At 41.5% G+C, this 24,557-nt stretch overlaps 2 protein-coding genes across 3 annotated transcripts in view; one reads left to right on the plus strand and one right to left on the minus strand.

Moving 5' to 3' along the window:
- Positions 1–2,401: 2,401 nt before the first annotated feature.
- LOC115061865 (U3 small nucleolar RNA-associated protein 14 homolog A) lies at positions 2,402–5,112 on the minus strand. Its single transcript, XM_029530404.1, has one exon. The coding sequence runs from the start codon at positions 5,068–5,070 to the stop codon at positions 2,758–2,760; it is 2,313 nt and encodes a 770-aa protein (XP_029386264.1). The 5' UTR covers positions 5,071–5,112; the 3' UTR covers positions 2,402–2,757.
- A 984-nt stretch (positions 5,113–6,096) lies between these two features.
- Positions 6,097–24,557, plus strand: part of ccdc93 (CCC complex scaffolding subunit CCDC93) — a 28,864-nt gene continuing 10,403 nt past the window's right edge. For both annotated transcript variants that reach the window (XR_003842360.1, XM_029530405.1), the window contains exons 1-14: positions 6,097–6,183; positions 6,513–6,626; positions 7,086–7,180; positions 7,717–7,828; positions 8,468–8,566; positions 9,768–9,824; positions 10,519–10,619; positions 11,612–11,648; positions 14,352–14,450; positions 14,772–14,822; positions 15,647–15,733; positions 17,545–17,661; positions 24,273–24,335; positions 24,425–24,498. Coding sequence is in view for 1 of the 2 variants with exons in the window: in XM_029530405.1 (XP_029386265.1) it covers positions 6,097–6,183; positions 6,513–6,626; positions 7,086–7,180; positions 7,717–7,828; positions 8,468–8,566; positions 9,768–9,824; positions 10,519–10,619; positions 11,612–11,648; positions 14,352–14,450; positions 14,772–14,822; positions 15,647–15,733; positions 17,545–17,661; positions 24,273–24,335; positions 24,425–24,498 (1,193 nt within the window). In the remaining variant the exon portion in view is untranslated. The remainder of the gene's footprint in view (positions 6,184–6,512; positions 6,627–7,085; positions 7,181–7,716; positions 7,829–8,467; positions 8,567–9,767; positions 9,825–10,518; positions 10,620–11,611; positions 11,649–14,351; positions 14,451–14,771; positions 14,823–15,646; positions 15,734–17,544; positions 17,662–24,272; positions 24,336–24,424; positions 24,499–24,557) is intronic.

Genomic DNA, 24,557 nt, shown 5'->3' on the forward strand with positions numbered 1-24,557 from the left:
ACACATAGGTTCCCTCCCTGTGCAAATTGACATTTACCAAAACAATGAAACCTTCATCCATGGAATGATGGCAGCGCTGGTTGTTGACTAAATAATCACCAAACACAATAGACAGTCAAATTATCCCTAATGGCTGACACTTGTACATAACGACATTTTGAGAATCCACTCAGAGACAAAAGGCAAAATGAACAAGTAGAGAAAAAATGAGACATGGAGTGAGAGAGCGTCCCTGTGTCTCCAGTAACTCTCAGGAAGGAAAGAAACCACCCCTCACCTAACCCCAGGCTGCACATAGAACACGTATTTGTGGTGCATTATTGTCTGTGCAAATTCTTCAGACTATGAGCAGAAAATGCAAATACGCCATTGCTCACAGCAACATGGATGTCATGCCAGCATGTGTGTGGCATATTGAATGATAATGATAAAGTGGGCTATATCCCTTGTGAGCAAGCCTGTGGAACAATGATTACAGATTGGCCAGTGGTGTCCTTCGCAACTCAAGGGGACTCTGATTTTAATGCTAATCAAAGCTTCACCCCATTCAAATATATCTGTTGTTGAAAGGCAGGAGGAAATAAGATGGACTATCCCAGTCAGGCTGTAATTGTATAATGAAGCTCTGTTTATTTCGATATTTCAGTCCACAGGAATTCATACAGGGTCACTTTGTAAGCTTAACCTATTGCACCACCTGCTGGCCTCAGCTGGTGTCAGCTTTATTCAAGCCTTTATTTTTTCTTTATTTTTGTGGGGTACTTTGTAGCAATTACAGGCTGCCAGGCACAAAATGTTGATGTACGAGCATGACTGTGTTCTGTATTATTCAATTTGTTATGTAAAGTGGAAAATCTGTTATAGATGCCCCTTCCCTCTCTGTTAGCTGGATCACACAGGCCTGCATCAATAACATCCTCAATTCAGACCCCCACCCCCCATTTGTGTCTCATTTTGATTGTTCATTCTCATTTTCATTCTGAGAAAAAAAAAAAAAGAAGAGCTGAGGAACAGTGATGCTCAGCTGCACTCTCCATGTAGGTTAATGGAAAGAAGGAGAGTCTGAGCTCAGGCCGCCTCTCATTGGCTGCTCAGCAATGTACAGCTTCTCCACACCACAATCTGTCACTATTAATCAGGGGCCATCTCTTAACAGCCAGCCGGGATATCGGTGAGGTGAGCACATTGCTATTCAGAACGAAACAGATGATAAATCATTTGTACATAATTAGTGTTCAGCAAGGTTACAACTGACACGTATTTTCATCTTAATTAGGAGAGAAATTTGTTCCATTAATTTAATTTGGTGTGCATGAGCAGCTCTGCACCTAACTAAGTTAATCTTACACCTGTCAGGGTGGGAATAGTGTTGGCCCTTGGACTGCAGTAGGACATGGGAAAGAGTTCTCGACTGGATTGGACTGTAATGTTGTGAAGAAGCAACTGTCAGTAAAGCTGCAGCTCTTAAGGTGTACTGTTGTGCACAGGAGGCTGTTTAAGGTGCAGAAAATAAACCCACTGATCTATAAAGTACATGCATAAATGCTCCTTTGCCCTAGAACAAATGTTTAAGGTGCTCATAAATGGGCCTTGTAGACAAAAATATGTTCTATCATGGGAGCCGTAGAGTCCTCATACCCAAACTGATTTAAAGCTACAGTAGGCTTTTTGTGTTTGTGTTATCTTGTCTGATCTTGTTGCAGTCCAGCAGTTGGAGGAAGTTGACTGGCTCTATGTTCAGTGCTGAAAGCTGTATGAAGTTGCAGTAATTGCCCCAAAGAGGAGGTTCAATTGAGAGGAAGGTGTAGAAAGACTGATTTGGTAACTAGTTGAGGTTTCTAATGGAATTCTCCACTGCCTCTCGGGCACCAAAGCTGACAACCATTACTTGAACTGATGCATAGTCCATTACAGCACCCCCTCTCTAATAGAGTGTCTATCACATGAAATACAGAGATGTCAGGTGCCAAACCATGCACTTTCGCCCATGTGTGAAGGTTTAATCCAACTGTAATTGCTTTTCTTTTAGACTCTTATATGGCCTTACAGATGTATTGAAAGTCCACATGAAGAGAGAGGAGCAGCAGCTGCCTGCCTGCCCCCTTCTTAGATCATTCAAACAGGTTTCAGTCATAAGCTTTCATCATCTGTTGCTACACAACGTAACTGTAAGAACCAAATGCTGATGAGACAAATTAGCCTTGAAAATAGTCAATTATTCAAATGGTTATTTTCTGAACTAGTTTAATAGTCTATATAAAGCATGATAACAGGTCAGGTCCTGCTCTACGTGTAACTGTCACGATCAGAAAAGTGGTACCAGGGTGCCCCCTGAAAAGAAGAAGAAAAAAAAAAAAACTTTCAACACTGAACATTTCTATTTTACATTCTGAAATATTAAATGTGTCTATCAAACAGCAGCTAAGAAAAAGAATTTGATTAAATGAAATATTGAAATTCAGATCACATCAGACCAGACCTTCAACATCAAACAGATTGTTGCTTTAGAACACTTGGATCAGCTTTGGATCCGCCAAGGGTCTAGAGACAAACACACACTTCAAATATGAGCAGGCAGGAAGGATGAACTGTGTATTGTTGTGATGTGCCATTTTAATCCAACAACAAGTTATTAATACTACAGGTGAAATTCAGTTGCAGTCTGAACAAGTTCAATATATTTGATTAACCACATTTTATATCAAATATACAAAATAAAAAGGACAAGTTCATCTGATCACTATCTCAAAACAGTGTTTATGACAACTTCACACTATCTTGACTCCCTGGAGATACCAGCTTCTTTCCCAGTCTTTCTCGGTTCATGGGCTCAATGATGGTTCCCAGCTGGGTGACCACCTTGGGCTTTGTGATCTTCTTGACGGTCTGCTCTGTGTTCCAGGTGCGGCCCATAGGACAGCGGATGGTGCTCTCAAACTGAGCATGGTTCTCAAAGGGAAAGGGCAGCGTGTTGACCTGATGAAGTGTGACAGAGCTGTTTCTCTTCTCCAAAATTATGACACTTGGCAGATTTTGATCTTTCCTTGGTGGAGGCAAGGCAGCCTTAATCCTGAACCTCCTTTGTTTGTTGCGGGATGGCTTGAGGTCTGTCCCTCCCCACTCTCCCCATCCAGGTAGTGTCAGGTCCAGCAGCTTAGGCTTACTTGTATCCTCCTGCTTCCTCTTATCCTTAAGGAAGTCTGAGACAACATCATCTCCAGCAAATGCCTCTTTGATGAGCTGCCTCTGGTCAAGGCTTTCATCCAAGTCCTCAGAGTCCCGGAATGTTGGAGCAAGTGGGACATGAATGATGTTCGTCTCTTTGGTAAGGACATGTTTCAGCTCAATCCCTCTTTTCCTTTTCCTTTTCTTCTCTGTAACTGGAGATGCAGGGAGTGGGTTTTCTGTTGATGTAGAAAGCTGGGGCTTAACAGGTACTTTCTCAGCAGCTGAGTCCTCCTGACTGAGGAGCTCTCTATCTTCCAGAGTCCCGATCTTGATGAAACTTTGTTCCAGCTGAGATGAAGTATCTGCAGCTGTTTTAGCAAACTCAGCTTCAATGTCCCAGTGGGCGTCAGTGAGTCCTTGCATGAGGGAGGTGAACTGAGACAGCTCCTCCTCTTTGTCTGAAGTATCCAAGTCCTCTGCTGCATTTTTAGTTTTCTCTTTATCCTCATTATCATCATCATCCAAACACAGAATAAGCTCAGTGTCAGCCTCCTGAATCTGACGGTGTTTCCTCCTGTTGTCAAACTCTCTTAGGAGTGCTTCTTCCTCCGTTTCTGCCACATTGTGCTTATCCTCTTCATCTTCTGATGCATTTCCTCCAAAACCCTCTGCTGTCAGATCCACAGAGTCACTTGTTTGTTTCTCTCTGGGTTCTGCCGAGAGTTTTCCTCTCATCCAGGGATTTGAAGAGTCAAGCCCTTCTTCTGCATCTTTCACAAAAGCAGGCGTCACCTCTGCAGAAACCTCTTCTATTTCACTATCCTCCTCATTGTTCAGTGATGTCACCAGTTTCTGGGTCAGATCTTTGTTCACCTCCAGCTGCTGCTGCATGGATTTGCGAGCCCCCTCATCGTATTTTGCCATGATGACCTGTGACTTGGCCCATTTTCCACTGTTCTGGTGCTTCAATGACATCCTTTCCTGCATCCTGGCCAGCTCAATTTTGTTCAGCTCCTCTAACGCTGCAGCTGGATTGGTCTTCACCATCTCATCAAACTGCTTCAGGAACTCTTTGCGCTTGTGCTTATTCTGCACTTTGTGGTATTTCTTGCTCTTAATCTTCCTTTCTCTCCGGGCTTTGGCCTCATAGTAGGACTGCAGAGCCCGGGCTTTCTGCAGCTCTGCATGACGAACCTTTGCCTCCTCCAAACTCATAGCCCTCAGAGATGCTTCCTCTGTAGGGGTCAAGATGGGGTCATGGATGGGCTGCTTGTTGATAGACAGAAGAGAAAAGATTTCCTGCTCAAGTGGTGTTTGTGCCTTCCAACTAGTTAGAACCCTCTCAAAGGGTTTGGGACCAGAGGGCTCCTGGTTTAGAGGGAAGACCAGCTGCTCGGCCCTCTGGTTCTGTTTGATGACACCTTTCCACTGGGACACCTCCGAAGCTGCCTTCTGATAGGCCACGTCCCTCTGAATCCTCTCACTCTCTTGCTTACTGAGAGGACACTCCACAGTCTTGTTGCTTTGTTGGAGAGTTTTCAATTGCTTTTTGGTCTTGGCTGGAATTGCGGCGTTTTTGTCGATAGTCCCGATGAGGTCTGATAGGTTTACTTTCTCGCCCTCGCCGCTGACTGTAAATTCGGACATCTGGACAGCTGCCTCAGATCTCTCCCCCAGCTTCCTCTTCCTCTTACCCCCGAGAGCGCTGATGGCCTCCAGCAACCTTTGACGTTTCCGTTCATCTTTGCAAGCGTCTTCCTCCTCACATATGATGTTTTCATCTGCCGCGTTTAATTCCTCCACCTCTGCTTCGTCGATATAGACCTCATCTGGATTTAGCTCCGCGCTCTCCGGGGTCTGCGAGGAGCAATTTTTAATGCTCTTTTTGGAAACTTTATCCATGTTGGAATCAACACCACGGGCCTGAAGTGGACAAGAAACACGTGTACCGTCAACGGAGCCGGTGTCGAAAAATAGCCACCTGTGATCGGCAATGTCGCAAAAGTCCTTCTTCTTCTGCTGAGTGGCCAGATAGTGTTTTACCGCCACCAACTGGAAATAACTGGGCTTTTCACTATTTCTAAGAGAAAAAAGTAATGTCAAGAAAAGGCTGCAGACCAAACAAATAAAGCTTTTCTCTCTTTAACAGGTAATTTAATTTTATTATCTTGTGGGTCACTCTCAGTATATTATTTCTTCCAGAAAATCACATCACGTCTATTCTCTCTCACATTTTCCTTATCTTATATAACGGTCTCCTTTTTGCTGAGCTTTTCACGATAGCCGAGTGGCTTCATACCTGAAACTGGTTGATGCCAAGCCAGAGCCAAATGTCTTACACCTTCAACTCACCGCAATGCTAATAAATCCTCTCCCTGTACATCTTTGTTTCATCCGGGACTGTTGATGAAATACCAGTTTCGTTAGATGATATATATTTTTTAGAATATGTCTAACGTGGGTTCATAAGAAGTTGCATTTTTATTTTGAAACAGTTTGAAACTGCAGTAAGGCCAGAAAGTGAACTACACCCAGCACATGTGAACCCGAGTAGGATGAACATTCTATTTTCACCTTTTCTCAATAGCACCATGTTTCTCTCTTGCTGTTTTGTTGGTGTACGTGACGTGAGCTGAACAATGTATCCAATAATATGTTACGTAGCTTACGTCATGGAGGTGTGGGTAACAGCCTAACAATCATTGGGAAATCATTATTAAAATGAATTAGACTTACACTTCTCAATAGCCTAATTTTATTCCCATTCACTTTAATTGGGCTTCGTGGTTTTTTAGTTATTTTGTTTGTTATATTCTTTGCTTTGAATATATTTGGCCCGATGCCAAATTTGCCAAGCCCTCCTCTACAGTCACATAGGATTATATGATGCAGTCATGTGACTAGTCATCCACCACCGGTCAAACTAACATGGCGGCGGCAACGTCTGTCTTTCACAGAGTAAGGGCTGGCTCGAAAATCTGCGCCCAGTATGACCAAGAAGGAAATCCCATCCAGGTAAAGGTTGTTCAGTTTTTAGTTTAGTGTGGGAAGGGTTTCGCTGTCAATCTACTTTATGTGTCAAGAACACAGACGGTGATTAGTTAGCGGTGGAAGCTAGCTGCTACCGTAAAACCGAGAACTGATAAAGCAGTGACAGCAACAGGCTGACAGCAGAAAGACAGGTTCCCGCCCTTGCCTCTGTCTCTTAGACTGAAGCTATCTGATTTAAAACGATCTTCCAGTTGTGTTGTCCTCCAGCCCAGGTGGAAACAAGTTTTCGTCAGACCTCGACGATAATAATAATAATAATGATGATGTTGTTGACACATCTGTTTTCCTCCCAGGTTGAAACCAGGGAGGATGAAGAGCAGAGCATCAAGCTGGCAGAGATCCTCGAGCTGCTACTGGCAGCTGGGTACTTCAGAGCCAGGATCAAAGGACTGTCTCCTTTTGATAAGGTAACTTGGATCTGTCAGGGCCATATGCTGGTCCCAGCTAAGTCTTGAAGAACTCTCAAACCCTTGACCTTTACTTGTTCAGTTCACTCTCATATGTCTGTACATCTGTGAAGTCCAGTTCCTTTAAAACCTGCACAAGAAGCCTCACTCAGTATATGTGTTGTATCATCACCAAAAATTCTCCATTCTCTCTCTGCTGGTCTCGTCTACCCTATCCTCACAGCTGATCTCCAACATCCTTGCTGAGATGATTTCCTCCACCCCTTTCTTTTGGTCTACTCCCTCACTTCTGGTCTCTTCCAGCCTTGTTGTCTCTCCTCCTCCTCCATCTTCTCTTCGCCAGTCTATTCCAGCCTCACCCTCTCTGCTGGTCTTCTCCACCCTCTCTCAGATGGTCTCTTCCTCAGATGGTCTCCTCTCCACTCACTGCCTCAGTTGGTCTCCTGCTCTCCTCCACAGGTGGTTGGGGGTATGACATGGTGTATCACCACATGTAACTTTGATATTGACGTGGATCTTCTCTTCCAAGAGAACTCAACCATCGGTCAGAAGATGTGAGTTTTGCTTCTTTCTCTCATGAACAGCAGTCTTCATCACACAACCTTAGACTACGTAACGGTGTTACAGCTCAGCAGACCTGACAATCTGAGCTCCAGGTATCAAAGCAGCAGCCTGTCTAGACAGAGAACTTTCAAGAGGTTTTGTGTACCCTAGATGCCAGAGATGTTTTTATAAATTTTTTTATCAATTTGCTAAAAATGTTTATTTTACTTTTAGCTAGAGATACTTAGAAAATAATAGCATTAAAAGTGTCTCCTCACTAGCCTGCAGTGCATAGACATAGCTCTTGAGAAGATGTTATAACCTCCTTTCCTATAAACACCATGATGGCACAAATGGCATTGAACAAACAGTCCCTTAAACTTTTTTTCATCCTCAGTGTATTCAGAGGATGTTCTTGCCTGTATTTTCACTCTTTTTCTGATAAATTTCAGAGTTCTGAGTTGCTTTTTCATCTGCTTGATAACTTGATTGATTGCAGATAATAAATGAATTTTGAGAGTGATGAGTATTTGTTGTCATCATGCAGAGCCCTGACAGAGAAAATAGTTTGTGTTCTACCCAAGATGAAGTGTCCTCATCGTCTAGAGCCTCATCAGATCCAGGGGTTGGACTTTATCCACATTTTTCCAGTTATTCAGGTAAGAGTTAATCCCAGACTGAGACCCAGTCCTGATCTATATTAACATGTAGCACTAAATCCATTTTCGTAGTTATAATGGTGACATCAGGGGAACATGGTGGCATCGTGGTTAGCACTTCTGCCACACAGCCAAAATGTCATTGGTTTGATTCCCTGTCCTGGGGACTTTCTGTGTGGAGTTTGCATGTTCTCCCTGTGCTTGCATGGGTTCCTGCAGGTACTCCGCATCCATACCACTGTCCAAAGACATGCATAGGTTGATTGGTGACTCAAAATTGCCAATAGGTGTGAGTGTGAGTGGCTCCAGCATCTCCCACAACCCGGAAACAGATAAGCGGTAGAATGTTGAATGAATGAATGAATGAATGAATAAATAATGATGCCATCATATTCATTGTTTGTGGTTTGACTTTACAGTGTTTTTCCACTGTTAAAGACATCAGTACTTTATTTTTGTTTATCTGAGAATTTAGAATAAAATTCGTATCAAGTTTTGATGTGCAATTTCTACCTCTGAACATGATAACCCTAACCCTAACCCTAACCCTAACCTTGGAGGGTTATTAAGAGTCTGCAGGAGCTCTGTCTTGTGTGTGGTTGTTTACACCTGTGTTGATCAACTGGTTTCTCCTGCCAGTGGCTAGTGAAGCGAGCAATAGAAACAAAAGAAGAGATGGGTGACTACGTGAGAGCATATTCCGTATCTCAGTTCCAGAAGACTCACACCCTTCCAGAGGTAAGCCAACAACTCCATAGCCGTGGCCTGCTGAAGTCCAGATGGTCAGAAGATTTAAACTCGCCCAAAGAGCATCAGTTCGAAGGTTAGAACTGGAGATATAACGGGATGAAAATGGAATATCACAGTTATTTAATTTCACATTTGTAGTCATCAAAGTTATCACGGTTATCAGGCTTATCACAATGTTGTTAGACGTACTGAAGGTCGTTTTAAAAGGACTGTCACAAAAGCTGAAATAATTTCCCTGAGTTTTATATTGGGAAAAAAAAAATAGCGAAATTGACTTTTGGTTTACACAAACATTGAAATTACACTTAATTTAAACATGAATCCACCAATCCCTTAACATCATCTACAATGACACAGACAATGAGCATGCATTTAGGAGAAAGGGTGCTTATATACCCACATCAAAAATTCTCAGGACCTCATTGCAGCCTATGCTGTTGGAAGGCCTGGCTCTCTGAGGCCATGCTATTACAAAACATTCTACAATTAGTGCTATTCATTTGAGTGATGAACATATTTTGTTCCGTTATTGAACATTGGATTTGTTTGCCCAGAGATGTAGCTCAGTGGTAGAGCATGCAAAGGCCTCAGGTTCAAGCCACAACGCAAAATCAGTGAGATTCTTGTGCCAGTCCGAAACCCAGACAAATGGGAAGGGTTGTGACAGGAAGGGCATCCGGTTTAAATGCTCTGACCAAATCATGTTTATCACAGAGCTGAGTTGTTGTGTTTCCAAATACTGAAAAAGCTGAAGGAGGGGGAATTGATAATTGGATTTGTTTACATATGGTTGTAATGTTGTCATGTGCACATTGCCTTCTCTCCAATGATTCCGTGATATAAACATTTGATTTACTTATTTTAGTTTGTGTTAATTTATAATCGCTTTTAAAATCTTCTGGTTAGCGACAATCACTGAATTTCTTGTGTTTTGATATGTTTAAATTCAGTATTAAATTATTTCAGTTTGTGTGTGCATTTTTTTTAATTATTATTTCCAGCACATTCTAACAATGCTGTGATAACTATGATAATTTAGGTCACTATAATGGTGTTATAAAATTTTCATACCATTACATCGAATTCACTTCGTAATGTTTGAGAGTACGGTATCAGATTAACCTCCATTAGGCTGTATGACATTTTGACAAAGTAAGAGCTGGTGCTGTCATGAGACCTTTTCTTCCAGGATGTTGAGTTTCTCCAAATGAAGGAACAGGCTATGAGGGCAGTTCTGGATGTACTGGTGAGTTTGGAGTCCACCAGGTATTATTAGTATTTACAGTCCCTCACTTTCTGCACTTAATGATCAATAGATGACAATAGAAATTGGATCAGGCAGAAACCTGGCCACTTTCCAGTGGAGGTTTTTTAGAAACAAGTTAGGTCTAGAGGAAAACCTGATCCACAGACAACTGGAGCAACAGTTTACCTTCCAGCTCACAAAGACCTGACATAAACACACAAAACAAGCCTCAATAGTTGTCAGGGCAAGAGAACCTGAAAATCCCAAACAAAGTCCAGACTGAGACCACATAGACACTATTTAATTTCTTTTAAATTAATTGTTAGATTTAGATTGATGGCAAAGGTAGTGGTTTAAAATGTATCAAATGTTTGGTTCTCTCTTTCTATGAGGAGTTTACATGTTTTCCCATTTCCTCCCACCGTCCAAAGACGTGCATTTTTGACATGCATCAACTGGTGACTCTAAATTGCCTGTAGTTTCAGAGTGAGAGTGTGATTGGTTGGTTGTTATGTTGGCTCTGTGATGGACTGGCAACCTGTCCAGGGTGTACTGCAGCCCTTGTCCAGTGTGAGCTGTGATTGGCTCCAGTAGCCCCCATGACCCAGAAACGGATAAGCGGTAGAAGATGGATGGATGGATGAATGTCGTTGTTGTTACACTTATTGTAAATATTTGAAACACTTGTTTCCAGAAAGTGTACAAACCACAGAGGAAATACAAGAGACAAAAGGAGGCTGGGCAGCTGCTGGATGAGGAGTCCAGGGTGCACTCTACTCTGTTGGAATACGGCAGGTAAGATTTCACATCAGGTGTTGTATGGTGACCTTAAGATATAATCATCTTCTCCATTTTTCCAGAATTTAATTAGTCAGAAACCACATGGATCAAATATACATTATTGTTAATTTAGTGGGGGGAGAGGGGGGGGGGGAGAGAGAGAGTTTTGACGTCTTTAAGAACCATTTTCCTTCCATTCTTGTATGGAAAATGGAAATGTCAGTTTTTCTTCATTAAGTACTAATATGTGTAAAGTCTTTTCTTTCTGCAAGAGGTTAGCTTGTTGTGGTCACATTCCCAGTGGTTAACCTCTCACAGTATTTAGTCAAGGTGGTTGAACCATTTACATAGATCATTACTCATTTCTGTTGATTTTTTTTATTTTTTTTATTTTTTTAAATCTAGTGATAAGGCTTCATTTGGGCCTTTTCACACGTGGCATCATCTACTTCAGGTGTCATAGGCCTAGACCACAGCATGTAATGACTATGTAATGTCTCCTCTCTGTTTTCCTTCTTGTTCCTGCTCTGTTCATATTATTGGACTTTACAGTTATATTATGGCCCTGTTTTAGGAGCACCAAGTTTGTTACCCAAATGCAACCTTCACACTGACCCTTCAGATGCCCCTAAGGGCAGACAGCCACAGATCAAATCAAAAGAGAATCTGTCTGTTGCATCTAATACATGAGCAATTGTCAGCTAGTCCCTAATTTGTTTGAGAAATTAAGGAAAATTTCAGTGATAGTCATTTGTTGGACTCCTGATCATTGCAGGAGGTTTCCACCTTGCTCAGAATGATGGATGCAAACTGTGTCTCTGATCTGATGCACTTTGGTATTTATTTCTTTATTTGGTAACTTGTGCTCAGAGATGTCATTTAATGTGCTAGTGATGTCATGTGGCATGGTGTTATTGACAACACAGGAAATAGTTTGTTTATTGTTGTGAATCACACAGGGTTTCTTTTCTTTTTTCTTTTTTCTTTTTTCTTTTTTTTTTGTCTAGGCGATATGGATTCAGCAAACAGTCCAAACAAGATAAGGTAGGTCCTGACAAAGCAACAGAAAGCCTTTGATTCGTTAGTAAAGCACCCCGCCTGTATAATGCATTCAGTGTACCCTCCATAGCTTAAAATTGAGAGGCATTCTATACAAGTCTATACTTAACTGTCACTGTGTAGCTTGTAGCAAAGGGGCTAGAAATGGTTACACACACTATGTAGTTGGGCACCAGACAGGAGACAGTAGCTGTATCAAAAGTAGAAACTATTATCCTGTTAAATTTTATAAAATTATTTAGGTGTGCGGGTAACCTATAAAACTTCACTGGCTAGCTGTTAATCCTACCCACAAAAGGATATATGAAGAAGGTTTCAAGCACAAGTATAAACCAAAGGTGTTTTTAATACATAAATCAGATTGCTGCCGTAATGTGTAACCCAAATACAAACTACAAATCAAAATCTCTCAAGATAATATTTGCTCATAAGGTTAGCAAAAATAGACGTTGAAACAAAATATCAACACAACACTAGTAAGTGTTGTAAGTAATCAACGCAATGAAGGGGTAGAGGGGTGTGTGTGTGTATGTTAGATCAGTTCAGTTTCAGTTCCTCCTGGGTTAATTGTGCATGAGTGTATAGGTGAAAGGGGAGGGATTAGGGTGTATGGCGGATCAGTGTGAAAAATGGTTGAGGGGACACAGGTGAAGCCTGTAGAGGGATGGTCAGTACTTAGCTCTGTTGGAGGGTTTTTGCAAGCCCAGGCAGGTATAGGGTCCAAGTATGCAGGGGCAGGGCACACAGGCACCTTTTTCCTCCTGTGGACTCCTGGGAACTTCACGACTCCTAATCAAGCTGGTTCTCTTTTTCTTGTTGCTGTTTCTTCTTTTTTCAATAGTTCTTATTTAAATTTATGATATTCATTTATATTTATATTTCTTTCACTCTTTTTCTTTGCTTAGCAGGCAGATTTGAATGAACCTGCATCTTTGTTCCTCTCACTCCTCTCTATTCTCCTTGCTGTTTGTGTCAGTAGCTTCCCTTCCCCGGCTCACAGGTGTCACTCATTTGCTAACTCACCTGTTGTTTGTTTTTGGTTTTTTTTTTTTTTGTTTTTTTCCCCGCTCACACTCCTTTCCCCCTACCTTTCCTGTCAGGAGTTAAAGGGCTGTTCAGCTGTTTTTGCCCTTCTGCCACAAGCTCATCACCGAGTTATATTTTCAAGGATTGAAGGATTCAAGGGAGCTTTGTCATACCCACAACATATGCATGCACATGAGGGGGGTAAGAAATTAAGAATTGAGGCCCAATCACGCCAAGATAGCAAGTATACACAGTGTGCTTGGTTAATAAAAAAAGTACTGTATTTACATTATACAACAAAAAAATAAATAAATAAATAAAAAGAAAGTAGAAAAAGTGATAGTCCGGTTGGCTAATTTAGCCAATATTGCGTATGCGCATGGTGGGGGGCAGGGGTGTGTGGGTGTATTGCACATGTTCATAGTGAGGGGACAGGGTGAGTGAGTTTATTTGTGTTTAAAGGGGGCCGACAGAGTTCAGCAGCCTAACAACTTGTGGATAAAAGCTGTTGCTGAGTCTGGTGGCTCTGCTCCTGGATGCTCCTCCACCTCTGGTGAGTTTGCGGGGTGGGTGAGGTCCCTCATGATGTTGGAGGCCCTTTTCCTGCATCTGGCTGTGTAGATGTCTGTGGTGGTGGTGGGTAGGCTGCCACCCACAATCCTTTGTTCAGCTTTTACCACCCTGTGCAGGGCCTTTTTCTCTGCGGCAGGGTAGCCACCACACCATACTGTGATGCAGGAGCAGAGGACACTCTCCACTGCTTATCTGTAGAATGAGGTCAGGATTGAGCTCCCAAGTCCAGCAACGCCTCAACCTCCTAAGAAAGTGCAGTTGCTGGTGGGCCTTCTTAACAAGGCAGGAGGTGTTCTTGCTCCAGGTGAGGTCATCGGTTCGGTGTACGCCCAGGTACCTGACCCTGGAAACCATCCCAACAGCTGTTCCTCCGATGCGCAAGGGAGAGGGAATATGGTTGTTCCTGGGTTGACAACCAACTCTTGCGTTTTCTTTACAATGATGCAGAAGTTTTTCTCTGCACCAACCCCCTAGGTTTTCCATCTCCTGTCTGTACGCAGACCCATCGTTGTTATTGATGCAACCTACCACTGCTGTGTCATCTACCAGCAACAATATGACAGCTGGGGTGATTTCCACAGTGACGCCGACACGGTTTTTTATGTGGCCATAACTATCCTCTCAAAGCACTTCATGACTACCAGGGTGATAGCAACTGGCTGATAGTCATTCAGGCCTGGTGGCTGTGTTCAGACAGGTACGAACAGCAGCCTGTGATAGTGAGATGTTGTAGATGTCTGTTAGCACCTCAGAGAGCTGATGTGTACAGCCCTTTAGTACCTGCCCTGGTATGTTATCTGGACTGGCAGCTTTGAGGGTTAATCCTTTGCAGGGTTCTTCTCACTTCTGCTGAGGTCATGCTGAGAGGCACTTTTCCTGATGGTCGGGTGAGTCTGGTGGGGGGGGGGGGGGGGGGGTCGGTGGCGGTAGAGGTGGAGTTGGAGTTGGAGTCTACTCCTCGACTGGAGTCCACTATATCTGTGATACACTGCTTTAGACTACTCAGGTTAACACATTTTCAAAACTAGATTTTAATGTCTCTTCACAATTCAGTTTCTTTACAGCCCACTTCCTGTCCTTCTCAATCAGGTGGATTTGGGGACAGCTTTGTCGACCAGTGGCTCCCAGGTGGCCCCTCAGGGAATGGCAGAGGTGTCAGAGGAGGAGGATTTGCAGGCAGCAGAGGAGGTGAGCACTGTGTGTGCCAAAAATACACACAGTTAATTATAGAGAGGCCAGAGAGATACAAACAGAAAGTGAATAAATGAATATACATTTATTGCCGTTATTCTGTGTCAAACTTCTAACCATATGCAACACGGTGGGGCATGAAACAGGGCATGAAAGGACTGAAATCTTTTGATTTTACACCCATCAGTCAAATTTGTGGAAATAGCAACTTAATCGTTAGAATATTCACTTAGTGGTTATGAATGTACAATAAGGCCACATTTTAACTCTTAACTGTGTGCAATTTTTCAGTAAATACTGTTTGTGTGTGTGCCTTAGATGCGGATCAAAACCTTGATGACCAGCATGGCTGCCATGGTGAATGAGGAGGTAAACTTGTTTTTTGTGGTCCTCCATCGCAAGTTGACTCTTGATATCATTACATCATCACAACTCTTAACTCTCTCCCTTGATTCAAGGCGTAAACCCCCCACAGCTCATATGCTCTGTTATGGCTTTTCATTCAATATATTCTAACTTTCATTGAATATATTTGATATATTCGATGTGGGGCAGCGTAGTGGTTAGCGCTGTCGCCCCACAATAAGGTTGTGGTTTTGGTTGCCGGGCTTGGAGCCTTTCTGTGCAGAGTTTGCATGTTCTCCCTGTGTCTGCATGGGTAGGTAGAGGTATTCTGGTTTCCTCCCACCGTCCAAAGATATGCATGTATAGGTTAACTGGTGACTCTAAATTGTTCATAGGTCTGAATGTGAGTGTGAGTGGTTGTTTGCCTCTGTGTCTCTATGTATGTTGGCGCTGCGATGGACTGTCGACATGTCCAGGGTGTACCTGGCCCTCGCCCAGAGTGAGCTGGGATTGGCTCCAGCGACCCCCCTGCGACCTGGAAACAAAAAAGCGGTAGAGGGTTGATGGATGGATGGATGGATATTCAATGTGTGTTCATGTGTGTGTACACACATATATAAATGGGAAAACTGCCTTAGAAACATTCCATACCAACCATTTGTGCTATGCATCTTAAATAATCTATGTGAATGATTTAAACAATGCTTCACTGCCAACCAGCTCTAAATCCAATCATCTCAGTCATGTCATAAAGAGGTGTTAGAATCTGGGCAGTGATCTGTTCTTAGAGGCATGATTATGTTTGGCCCAAACGTTTGAAGGCTTTATTATTACTTGTTCTTCTGTAGGGGAAGCTGATGGCCAGTGCAGTGGGTCAGATCGTGGGGTTGCAGTCTGAGGAGATCAAACAGATTGCCTCTGAGTACGCTGAGAAGGTGAGTGTTAAAAAGAAACTGCAGGTCCCTGAGAAGCTGCTGAATCTGGACTTGGATGACTGAGGGCTTGTATTTTGAGAGCAAGTTTGTTCAGTAATTTAGTCTCAAACATCTGTAAAGCCAAATGGCGGGTCACTCACCTATTATCACTCTGGGAAAAGGCAATGACTTTGAAAACCTAATATGCTAAATTAACGACAAAAAAAATTATTTGGTTCTATTTCATGTTTTAACCTTGAAATAACATTTAATTTTAACAGATCAGTAAATGTTCCCAATAAGCAGAGATCCAAGAGAAATGTTTTAAGATTGCGTTGCATTTAAACAAAATTAATATTATCCACATATTGAGTCTTATTTGAATATAGCGTAACTGTACATTATTTCTGATATTCCATTTGATGTCAGTATTTAATATGTTTACATTGTTAGTAGAACAAATGGCATTTCATTTATTGTTAGTATTTAAGGTTAGTCTTTGAAGTAATGTTCTTCATCTTATATGGCATCAAGTTGGATATCAGCAATATCTGTGCTCCAATAGTCTGCCCGGCTCTGGTAAGATTCTGGATAACTAAGCACATGTACACAGCAGTTTTCTGACCGTGTCATTTTAAGTTGATTACCTTAGTTTGCTCGGGATATAGGTTGCTGAAAAGTAGGTAGGTATTATAGGACTCCATGTGGAGATATTTTGTTTTGTAGCTTTGGCATTTGATAAATTAACAGGTTTTCTTTTTTGTTTAGTTTTTTTTTTATGCATTGTACTCCTACCTCTCCTTTTTTCATGTGGATTTTTGAGCTTTGGATACACGAGTCAGAATCTTTACATCCTTCAATCATTATCGTATATCATTGACTACCGGTAGACAAAAATTAAAGCATTTCAGATGACTAAAATTAAATGGCATTTTTGTCAAAAATAAATATAAATAAATATAAATATAAAATAAATGAAAATTGCCTGTTAAAATAAGTCTGTCAGTGTTATGACACTGGTGAGGTAATCATTAACATGTAGAAATGACAAAAAACAAAAAACAGTGAAGTCAGTTTAGACTTAGTCTAAAATCTATGCCCTCAGTAAGACCTGGATAGACAGTCTTTCTTTCTGCAGTGGTTTATTTAGACGTTGTCATGGTAATTTCAGTTCCATACATTTAATCTACTTGATATACCCCACTTCCCTTTTCCTCACGAGGATGTCAAATCCTTTTGGGTTTTTAATTATGATGTCTAGGCCCTTTTAACACCAACATACAAAACCCTGCAGGATACCTCCGGTGTGGACCATACCCCGGCGGAGTTGGCAAACACCTACAGCAGACCAGAGGGTGTGAAAACACACCTTTGGGTTGGGGGCATTCTTCAAGTATAAATGTTTAGCTCTCCCCATGCTTGGAGTCTTTCTTCATTTTTACAGCTCATGTGATGATTGACCTTTTCTTTGCAAAGAAAATAAAAACTTGTCAGCGGCAGAAGAGGTCTATTTCACTCTTCACCAGCGGCAGTTGATTTCCACAATGGTCACCTCTGATCAGCTGTTGCACAATTTCAAAACTTACAACCATAATCACTTATTGTATGATTGTGTTATGCTGCTGTTCTTGGTAACATGATGTAACACAGTCCTTATTTTCACAAACTACAGTTTACAGTGACACATTTCAGAGCCTCTGAATCTGAAGACCAGGAAGAAGGCTCATCAACGGTGACTGTTCCAGAGGCCTTTTCAAAATAGAGGGACCAGAGTACCTCCTTCTTGTCAGCCTCTCTGTTGTAATATATTGAATGTTTGTGTTTCTCTGCAGCAGTCAGAGCTGACTTCAGAGGAGCGTTCAGAGCGCTACGGACCACTGCAGCAGCACCGCAGAGCCCTCACCTCACTCAGCAAACAGATCCAACAAAAGGCTACTGAAATGGAGGAGGTCAGTAACTCCCTGTGGTTTAACCACTCCCTCTTCTTCCTCTGAGTCTGTCAAACACTCTCAAAGAACAAACACAACACAGTTCGTCAATCCCACTGGTGCAAAAGCTAACCTACAGCGGAAACATACAGGTGGACATATGAAGTGAGGTGGAGGTGGACAGACTGAACACACATTTTAAAACTGCGGTCAAACAAGTCACTCTGATTGCGTTTAAAGATTAAACATCAATAAACTGATTTAATCAATACAAATAAGCATGAGATGCAGCACTCTGAGTGTTCTAGCCCTAGTTGTCTGAACTCCAGACAATTGGTCAGTTAAAGGACTAGTTACAAGTAAGCAAGCTATGATGAATCAAGATTTACCATGGACCATCATGAAATCAACTCCTTGCTTTTGTTCAAGCTGGAAAATGACAGCAGTGAGGAGTAACAGGGGTCACTGCTGTCAGTGACAAACTAGCTTCCAAAGAGGACTGGTGATAGTCACACATATGCACTAACATGATAGAAATGTTAAGCTGCAAGAGCAAAAGTGAATTCATCTTATAAAGTGTTGACACTCCTTGTGCTGAAATACAATGAGGACAAATGCAGACAGAAAAATAATCTTCTTTGGGGGGAGGGTCTGCATTTGTCCTCATAGTTGAACACCACAGGCTGTGTAAACTTTGAGATTGATGTAGCTATAGTCTTGCAGCTACATTTTCTCAAAAATTGGTGGCTTTATGTACGAATTCTTGTTGTGCTTACTGACCTCGAAGCAATTTTATGTGGTACTTCATTCTTCTTCATCTTCATCCGCTTATCCGGGGCTGGGTCGCAGGGGTAGCAGCTCCAGCACATGACCCCAAACTTCCTTTTCCCCAGCCACATTGGCCAGCTCTGACTGGGGGATCCCAAGGCGCTCCCAGGCCAGTGTGGAGATATAATCTCCCCACCTGGTCCTCAGCCTGCTCTTTGGCCTCCTCCCAGCTGGACATGCCAGGAACACCTCCCTTGGGAGGCGTCCCGGTGGCATCCTTATCAGATGCCCAAACCACCTCAACTGGCTCCTTTTCATGCGAAGGAGCAGTGGCTCTACTCCGAGTCCCTCCCGGATGGCCAAACTTCTCACCCTATCTCTAAGGGAGACTGCAGCCACCTTCCTGAGGAAACCCATTTCGGCCGCTTGTACCCGCGATCTCGCTCTTTGTCATGACCCATCGCTCATGACCATAGGTGAGGATAGGAACAAAGACTGACCAGTAGATAGAGAGCTTTGCCTTAGGGCTTAACTCCCTCTTCATCACAACAGTGCAGTAGAGTGAATTCAACACCGCCCCTGCTGTTCCGATTCTCCGGCCAATCTCATGCTCCATCTTACCCTCACTCGTGAACAAGATCCCGAGATACTTAAACTCCTTCACTTGGAGGTAAGGACTCATTTCCTACCACGAGTATGCATGCCACCAGTTTCCTGCTAACCATGGCCTCCCAATTAGAACGTGCTGATCCTCATCCCAGCCACTTCACACTCATTTTATGTGGTACACTGCCCTCAAAAATCTGTCAAAATGTTTTAGTGTGACTTTGGTAAGCGACAAAGCCGCTCTGCTTGATGGATTGTCAAAGCATTGCCAGCTGAAACAGGGACTTTGTATTGTATTGTGTTGGTCCTTGGTTGGATATGGTTTGCAACGTCAGACAGTGTTAGATAACTAATTATGTAGTGCTGGCAAGCAACCATCATCCAACATTTAGTCAATGTTACCTTACTATAATAAGATGTCAAGCCAATGTTAGATTTTTAACATAAACCCAATTTTCAAATCCATATCATAATCCAGTTATAATAAAATGTTGGGATACAACGTTGTTCCAACGTCACACTAACTTCAAGTGTGAACAAAATTCTGAGTTATTGTGAATGAGTTGAGTAAAGTTCGACTTACCTGACTGTTTTGTTTCACTTTATATATGTTATGAAGTAAGTCGGATGAAATCCAGCGACAGGTAGAAAACCACAGTTCGAAGGATATCAACAACACAGCCACAGAGGTGGAGGAGGAGGTTATAAGAAGGGATTCAGCTGATATTGAGGTGAACAAGCCAGTCAGAGAGACAAATATGGAGCAGAAAGCTAGAGTTAAATGGCCTAGTGCAAGTAGTAGCAAGGAATGGGAGACAGTCAACAGGGACTTGTCAATAATTGTCCTAGTAGACTAGGAGGAGACGCAAGTGATAGATTAGAGAAAATGGGAGACATAATTTACTCATATGGTGTCGAAAGATTTGGGGTGCAAGATAGAAGGAGGGTTGAAAGAGTACAGGTAGCTAAGTCTAGACGGCAAAGAGAAATTGAGAAATTAGTTAAAGAAAGAAGACAATTAAGAAATCGGTGGAAAAGAGCTACAGAGGAAGAGAGAGAGGGAATTAATGTGTTGCAAGAGGGGTTGAGAAATAGGCTAGCTGTACTCAGAAGGGCCGAACATCTTAGGAAAAAAGAAAGAAGTGACCCTGGATGTGGAGGGTAATAAAAACATTGCCATAAACAGGAGTTATAACCATAGCAGAGAGAGTAATATAGTGCAGGGAATGTACATGTAGAGCTCTAACAATTCTTAATGTTGCTACATGACTAATTGCCTCAGAAATAATTGCGATTAACAATATAATGTAACAATAAAATTTCAGTCCAATTTTTAAAATACTTTTTTTCATTATCCAAGTCATCACTATTTATAAAACTGTGAGAATAGTCATCACTGCATCTTGACTTACATTTTTTCCCAACTATAACTCCCTTGTCATTTTAGTTGATATGAACGTGTATACAGACAAGTGCCAACAACTAACTGTTTAAATCATAATAATAACAATACAAATATATGGTTCTCTGAAGAAAAAGAAAAAAAAAAAAAGCATAGTGGGAGATTGATTTAAAAAAAAAAAAAAAAAAAAAGTTTATTTGTTGAGCAGATTTTGGGCCAGAAGCATAAGAATGTTGAGTTTTGTCTGGCTTGAGGCTGGACTTCACTGGGCTTGCAATGGTGCCAGCTATGCTGAACATTCGCCGTCACGTGTATATTTTATTTTATATTTTGTTTGCCGGCTGAATGCCCAGTTTCCGGGAGGGGCGGTCCACTGATGCAGGGGCACTGATTGATTTGTTTAACTGTACAAACTGTGAGGGATGGTGATTTTTGATATGCTGTCGCATTATACTCTCTAATTCTCCTTGGATTGTTAAAGTTAGACAGCTGATTTGACTTTGCAACTGGAAATCAATGCATGTGAGGTGTCCTCCAATGGGACAGTTACTGTTCTGTCTTGCTGCAGGATGCACGCGGAAACTGGAAACATGTTTGATGGATGCAGACAAAAGTGTTACGATGCTTTGACCATCTCATGAAAATAAACCCCATCCCCCCAAAAAATTGCTTTAATTGTGGCTAAACAAGTAAACTGCAATTACATAAAAAAAAAGAATCACAATTAGACAATTATGAAATAATTGTTACAGGCCTATGTGCAGGGATGGTCTAGATCAGACCTGGGCATTTAACAGCACATGCGGCCCTTTGGTTGACTCTGACCGGCCTGTGTAAGGTTAATAGGAAATTACCAAATAAACATATTTTCTTATTTTACCTCATGCAGGAACGGAATGTGCATTGCTTTTATTTTGAAGTCTTTTTTTTTTTTTTTTTTTACAGCACGTACAGGTATGTAAGGCAATGCACATTACTGAATTGAGTTATCGCAAGCAGGTGACATGACAGCTTTAGCCCCCAAAATGTCTACTAAAAAAGAAAGGTAGATGCCGAATGCAGGGCTTTGAACAAAACATGGACTGCGAGGTATTTATTTACTGAAGTCAGAGGTAAAGCTGTTTGTTTGGCTTGCGGATTGCTGTGTTTAAGGATTACAATTTGAGTCGACAAAACATGCAGGGAATTATAAAAGTTTGTGTGCTGCTGAAATGGCGCAGATATCAGAAGCTTTGGTAGCTAAGCTACAAAAGCAGTAAGGGTTTTTTACCAAGCTTCACACATCCAGGATTGCAGCAACCAAGACCAGCTTTGTGATATCTCACAAAATCACTCAAAACAGTAAGTCATTCACAGAGGGGGAGTTTGTCAAAGAATGCTTGGTGGACTCTGCAGACTAATATGTCCCAAAAAAATAAGCATTTGAACAAGTCCCGCTGTCTAGGCGAACCATGACGTGAAGAATCGTGGACATTGCGGGAAAGCTGGAGCTTAAACTGCAATGTGAAGTGGCAAATTTTTACTTTTATCTCCTTGGCTTTGGACGAGACCTGTAATGTCCGTGACACAGCCCAGTTACTTGTGTTTGTCCGTGGGATAACGAACTTCAAGATTACGGTGGAGCTGGCAGCAATGCACTCAATCAAAGGAATTTAATAAAGAAATACAATTAATATGTAGAATTTAGTTCAGCGTTTTGGTCCAGCCCTCCATATTTTCTGGTTCTCATGTGGCCCCATGGAAAAAATACCCCTGGTCTAGATGCAGATTCAGGTTTAGGGAGTTGCTGAAAGCAAATTTTTTTTTTTTTTTTTAAGAAATTCAATAGTTTTTTTTTTTTTTTTTTTTCCAAGAAGCAGATATTTTCTCCAATGATATATATTCTACAAGAAGGTTCAACCACTGGGAGATGTTAAGAGACTGTTTTCCAGTTAACTAGGATTGTTTTCTTGGCAATGGCTAAAACTACAAGAACAGACTGGGATAGAGGTAAATTGGTTGTTGTCAGGTCACACATGAAATTTTTGTCAGTTAATATTTGGACAATTTAAGTTCATATGTTAAAAAGGCGATTTACATTTGTTCTTAAAAATAAACGTTTACAGATTTACATCTTTATAATTCATATTTACAGCAAATAATACATTAATACTTGATTAATTAAGCATAAGATGTGTGTAGATGATTCTGAATATTTTTTTATTTTCATCTGTATTCTTTTTGTGGTATTTGGGAAAGCATTGTAGCTTTCTAGTGGGGTGCATGTTTAATTGGAGGCAAGCATAGAATTGTCTGAGTAGGCGTGGTTTCGAGGCAGGCAAGCCCAGGACTTATCTGTGTGGGTGTAGTTGCCTGATCTGACATTGACAGTTTGACGTCTCTCTATTCTCTCCCATTCTCTTTTATTTTCTCAATTTTGGACAGCTGCTGTAATATTGTTTTATTCTTGGAAGTAAACAATTGAAATTAATCGAAAGGGTCTTGTGGAATTATTTTCTGTGCAGATGTGGATTACAACAATCGAATGATTAGAGCATCAAGCTAAGGCTTCATAATTAAGGAACCTACAACCGATAAGGAAAAAGTTGGGGGTTAGTGGGATTCTGCAGTCCAAAATGGAGGAGAGTTTCTGTGTTACCATAGACCAGAAGTTCTGCATAAGGGAACAGAGCCAGTAAGCGTGGAAATAGGTATTTGTGTGTTATCTGAGTGCATTGCGTGCATACATCAAAGTGAGAGAAACCCATTTTATACATCTTGTATTGAGTTGTGTGTGATTTGAAGTATAAACTGTTTTTGGATTGGATATTTTCTATCCAATATAAATGTAATTTTGTATTTTGTAGTTGGGTCCATAATTGTCCATTTGGTTTTGCTGCACATTGTTGTTAAATCATATCCTCAATATTTTTTATTTTATTTTATTTTTTTTTTTCAGCCAGTTTTTCCTGTCTTTTCGTGTATGATGAATAAGATATAATTTTGCCTCTGATCACAGCCTTCCCAGCTTTCCAAATCAGAGATGAAGATAGATTTGGAGAGTCCATTTGTTTCCCAAAAGTCTTTCATTCCTTCTTTATTAGAGTCAAGTGGGTGGCACTTTCAGGGTGGATACTGTTTGAATGTGGAGGGACACCAATGCGTGATCACTGATTATAATTCGGTGTGTAATAGTGTTGAATTTTTTTATTTTTTTTTGAGTCTCCAGCCATTGTTCCATATAGTCCTTTGACTGACTGTGATTTTTTTTTTTTTGTGTGTATGCAGAGTTATGAGAACGATCTAGATTCAGTGCTGTGTTAGGCCCAATCCCAATGTTCACCCTACTCACTACTACTAGCCCTCACTCACTATCCCTAGCCATCCCCCACTACCTCTTCACCCTCGAAAGGAAGCCACAAGGGATAGGGCTTTGTAATCTTGCCTAGGAATTGGGACACCACTTGCTACGTCACTGCGTAGTTTACGTTCGGGCACACAAGTGACTGCATGGTCCTAGCAGCAACATGGAGTCTACGGTTGCGATTGGTTGTGACTTCTCCACATCCTCTCGTTCTCTGGGGTCGCCATTGTTGTTTGATTCAGTATGCAAATGAGTGATTCCAATGAGGAGCCACTCATTGGAATCACTTTTGTTGGAGCAGGTAATATCTAAAATATGCAGGACAGTGACCCTCCAGGACTAGATTTGGACACCTCTGGTTTAAAGTCCTTTTTGTCCACTATTGTAACAGCAGGAAAAAATGTGGTCAAAATTTGGATCTATAAGAAATTTTTCATCTGAGTTTTGTTAGTGGGGTTTTTGAGTGAGAAATATAAAAAAAAAATTTATTTATATTTTTGTTTGGTCTGGCAGCTACAAGGAAAGCATGCGCAGGTGGAGACTAGCTGTGAGGAGGCCAAGATGAAACTAATGGAGGTAAGAAGTATTCTGGAAGCAGTGATCCTGGAGCGTTTCAAACATCTTTAAGATGGAATGATGTTTGTTTCACTTGTTTATCATCCTAGGCTACAGAGCTCTCAGAGAGATTGGAGAAAAAGATGAAGTCTTTAGAGGAAATGGAGGAACAGTCTGACCCAGGGTGAGGCTTTCGTGTTATTTCTACCTACAACAATAATAATAAAGTAAAAAAAATATTAT

Source organism: Echeneis naucrates, chromosome 21, assembly GCF_900963305.1.
Source record: "Echeneis naucrates chromosome 21, fEcheNa1.1, whole genome shotgun sequence".
Classification (NCBI taxonomy): domain Eukaryota; kingdom Metazoa; phylum Chordata; class Actinopteri; order Carangiformes; family Echeneidae; genus Echeneis; species Echeneis naucrates.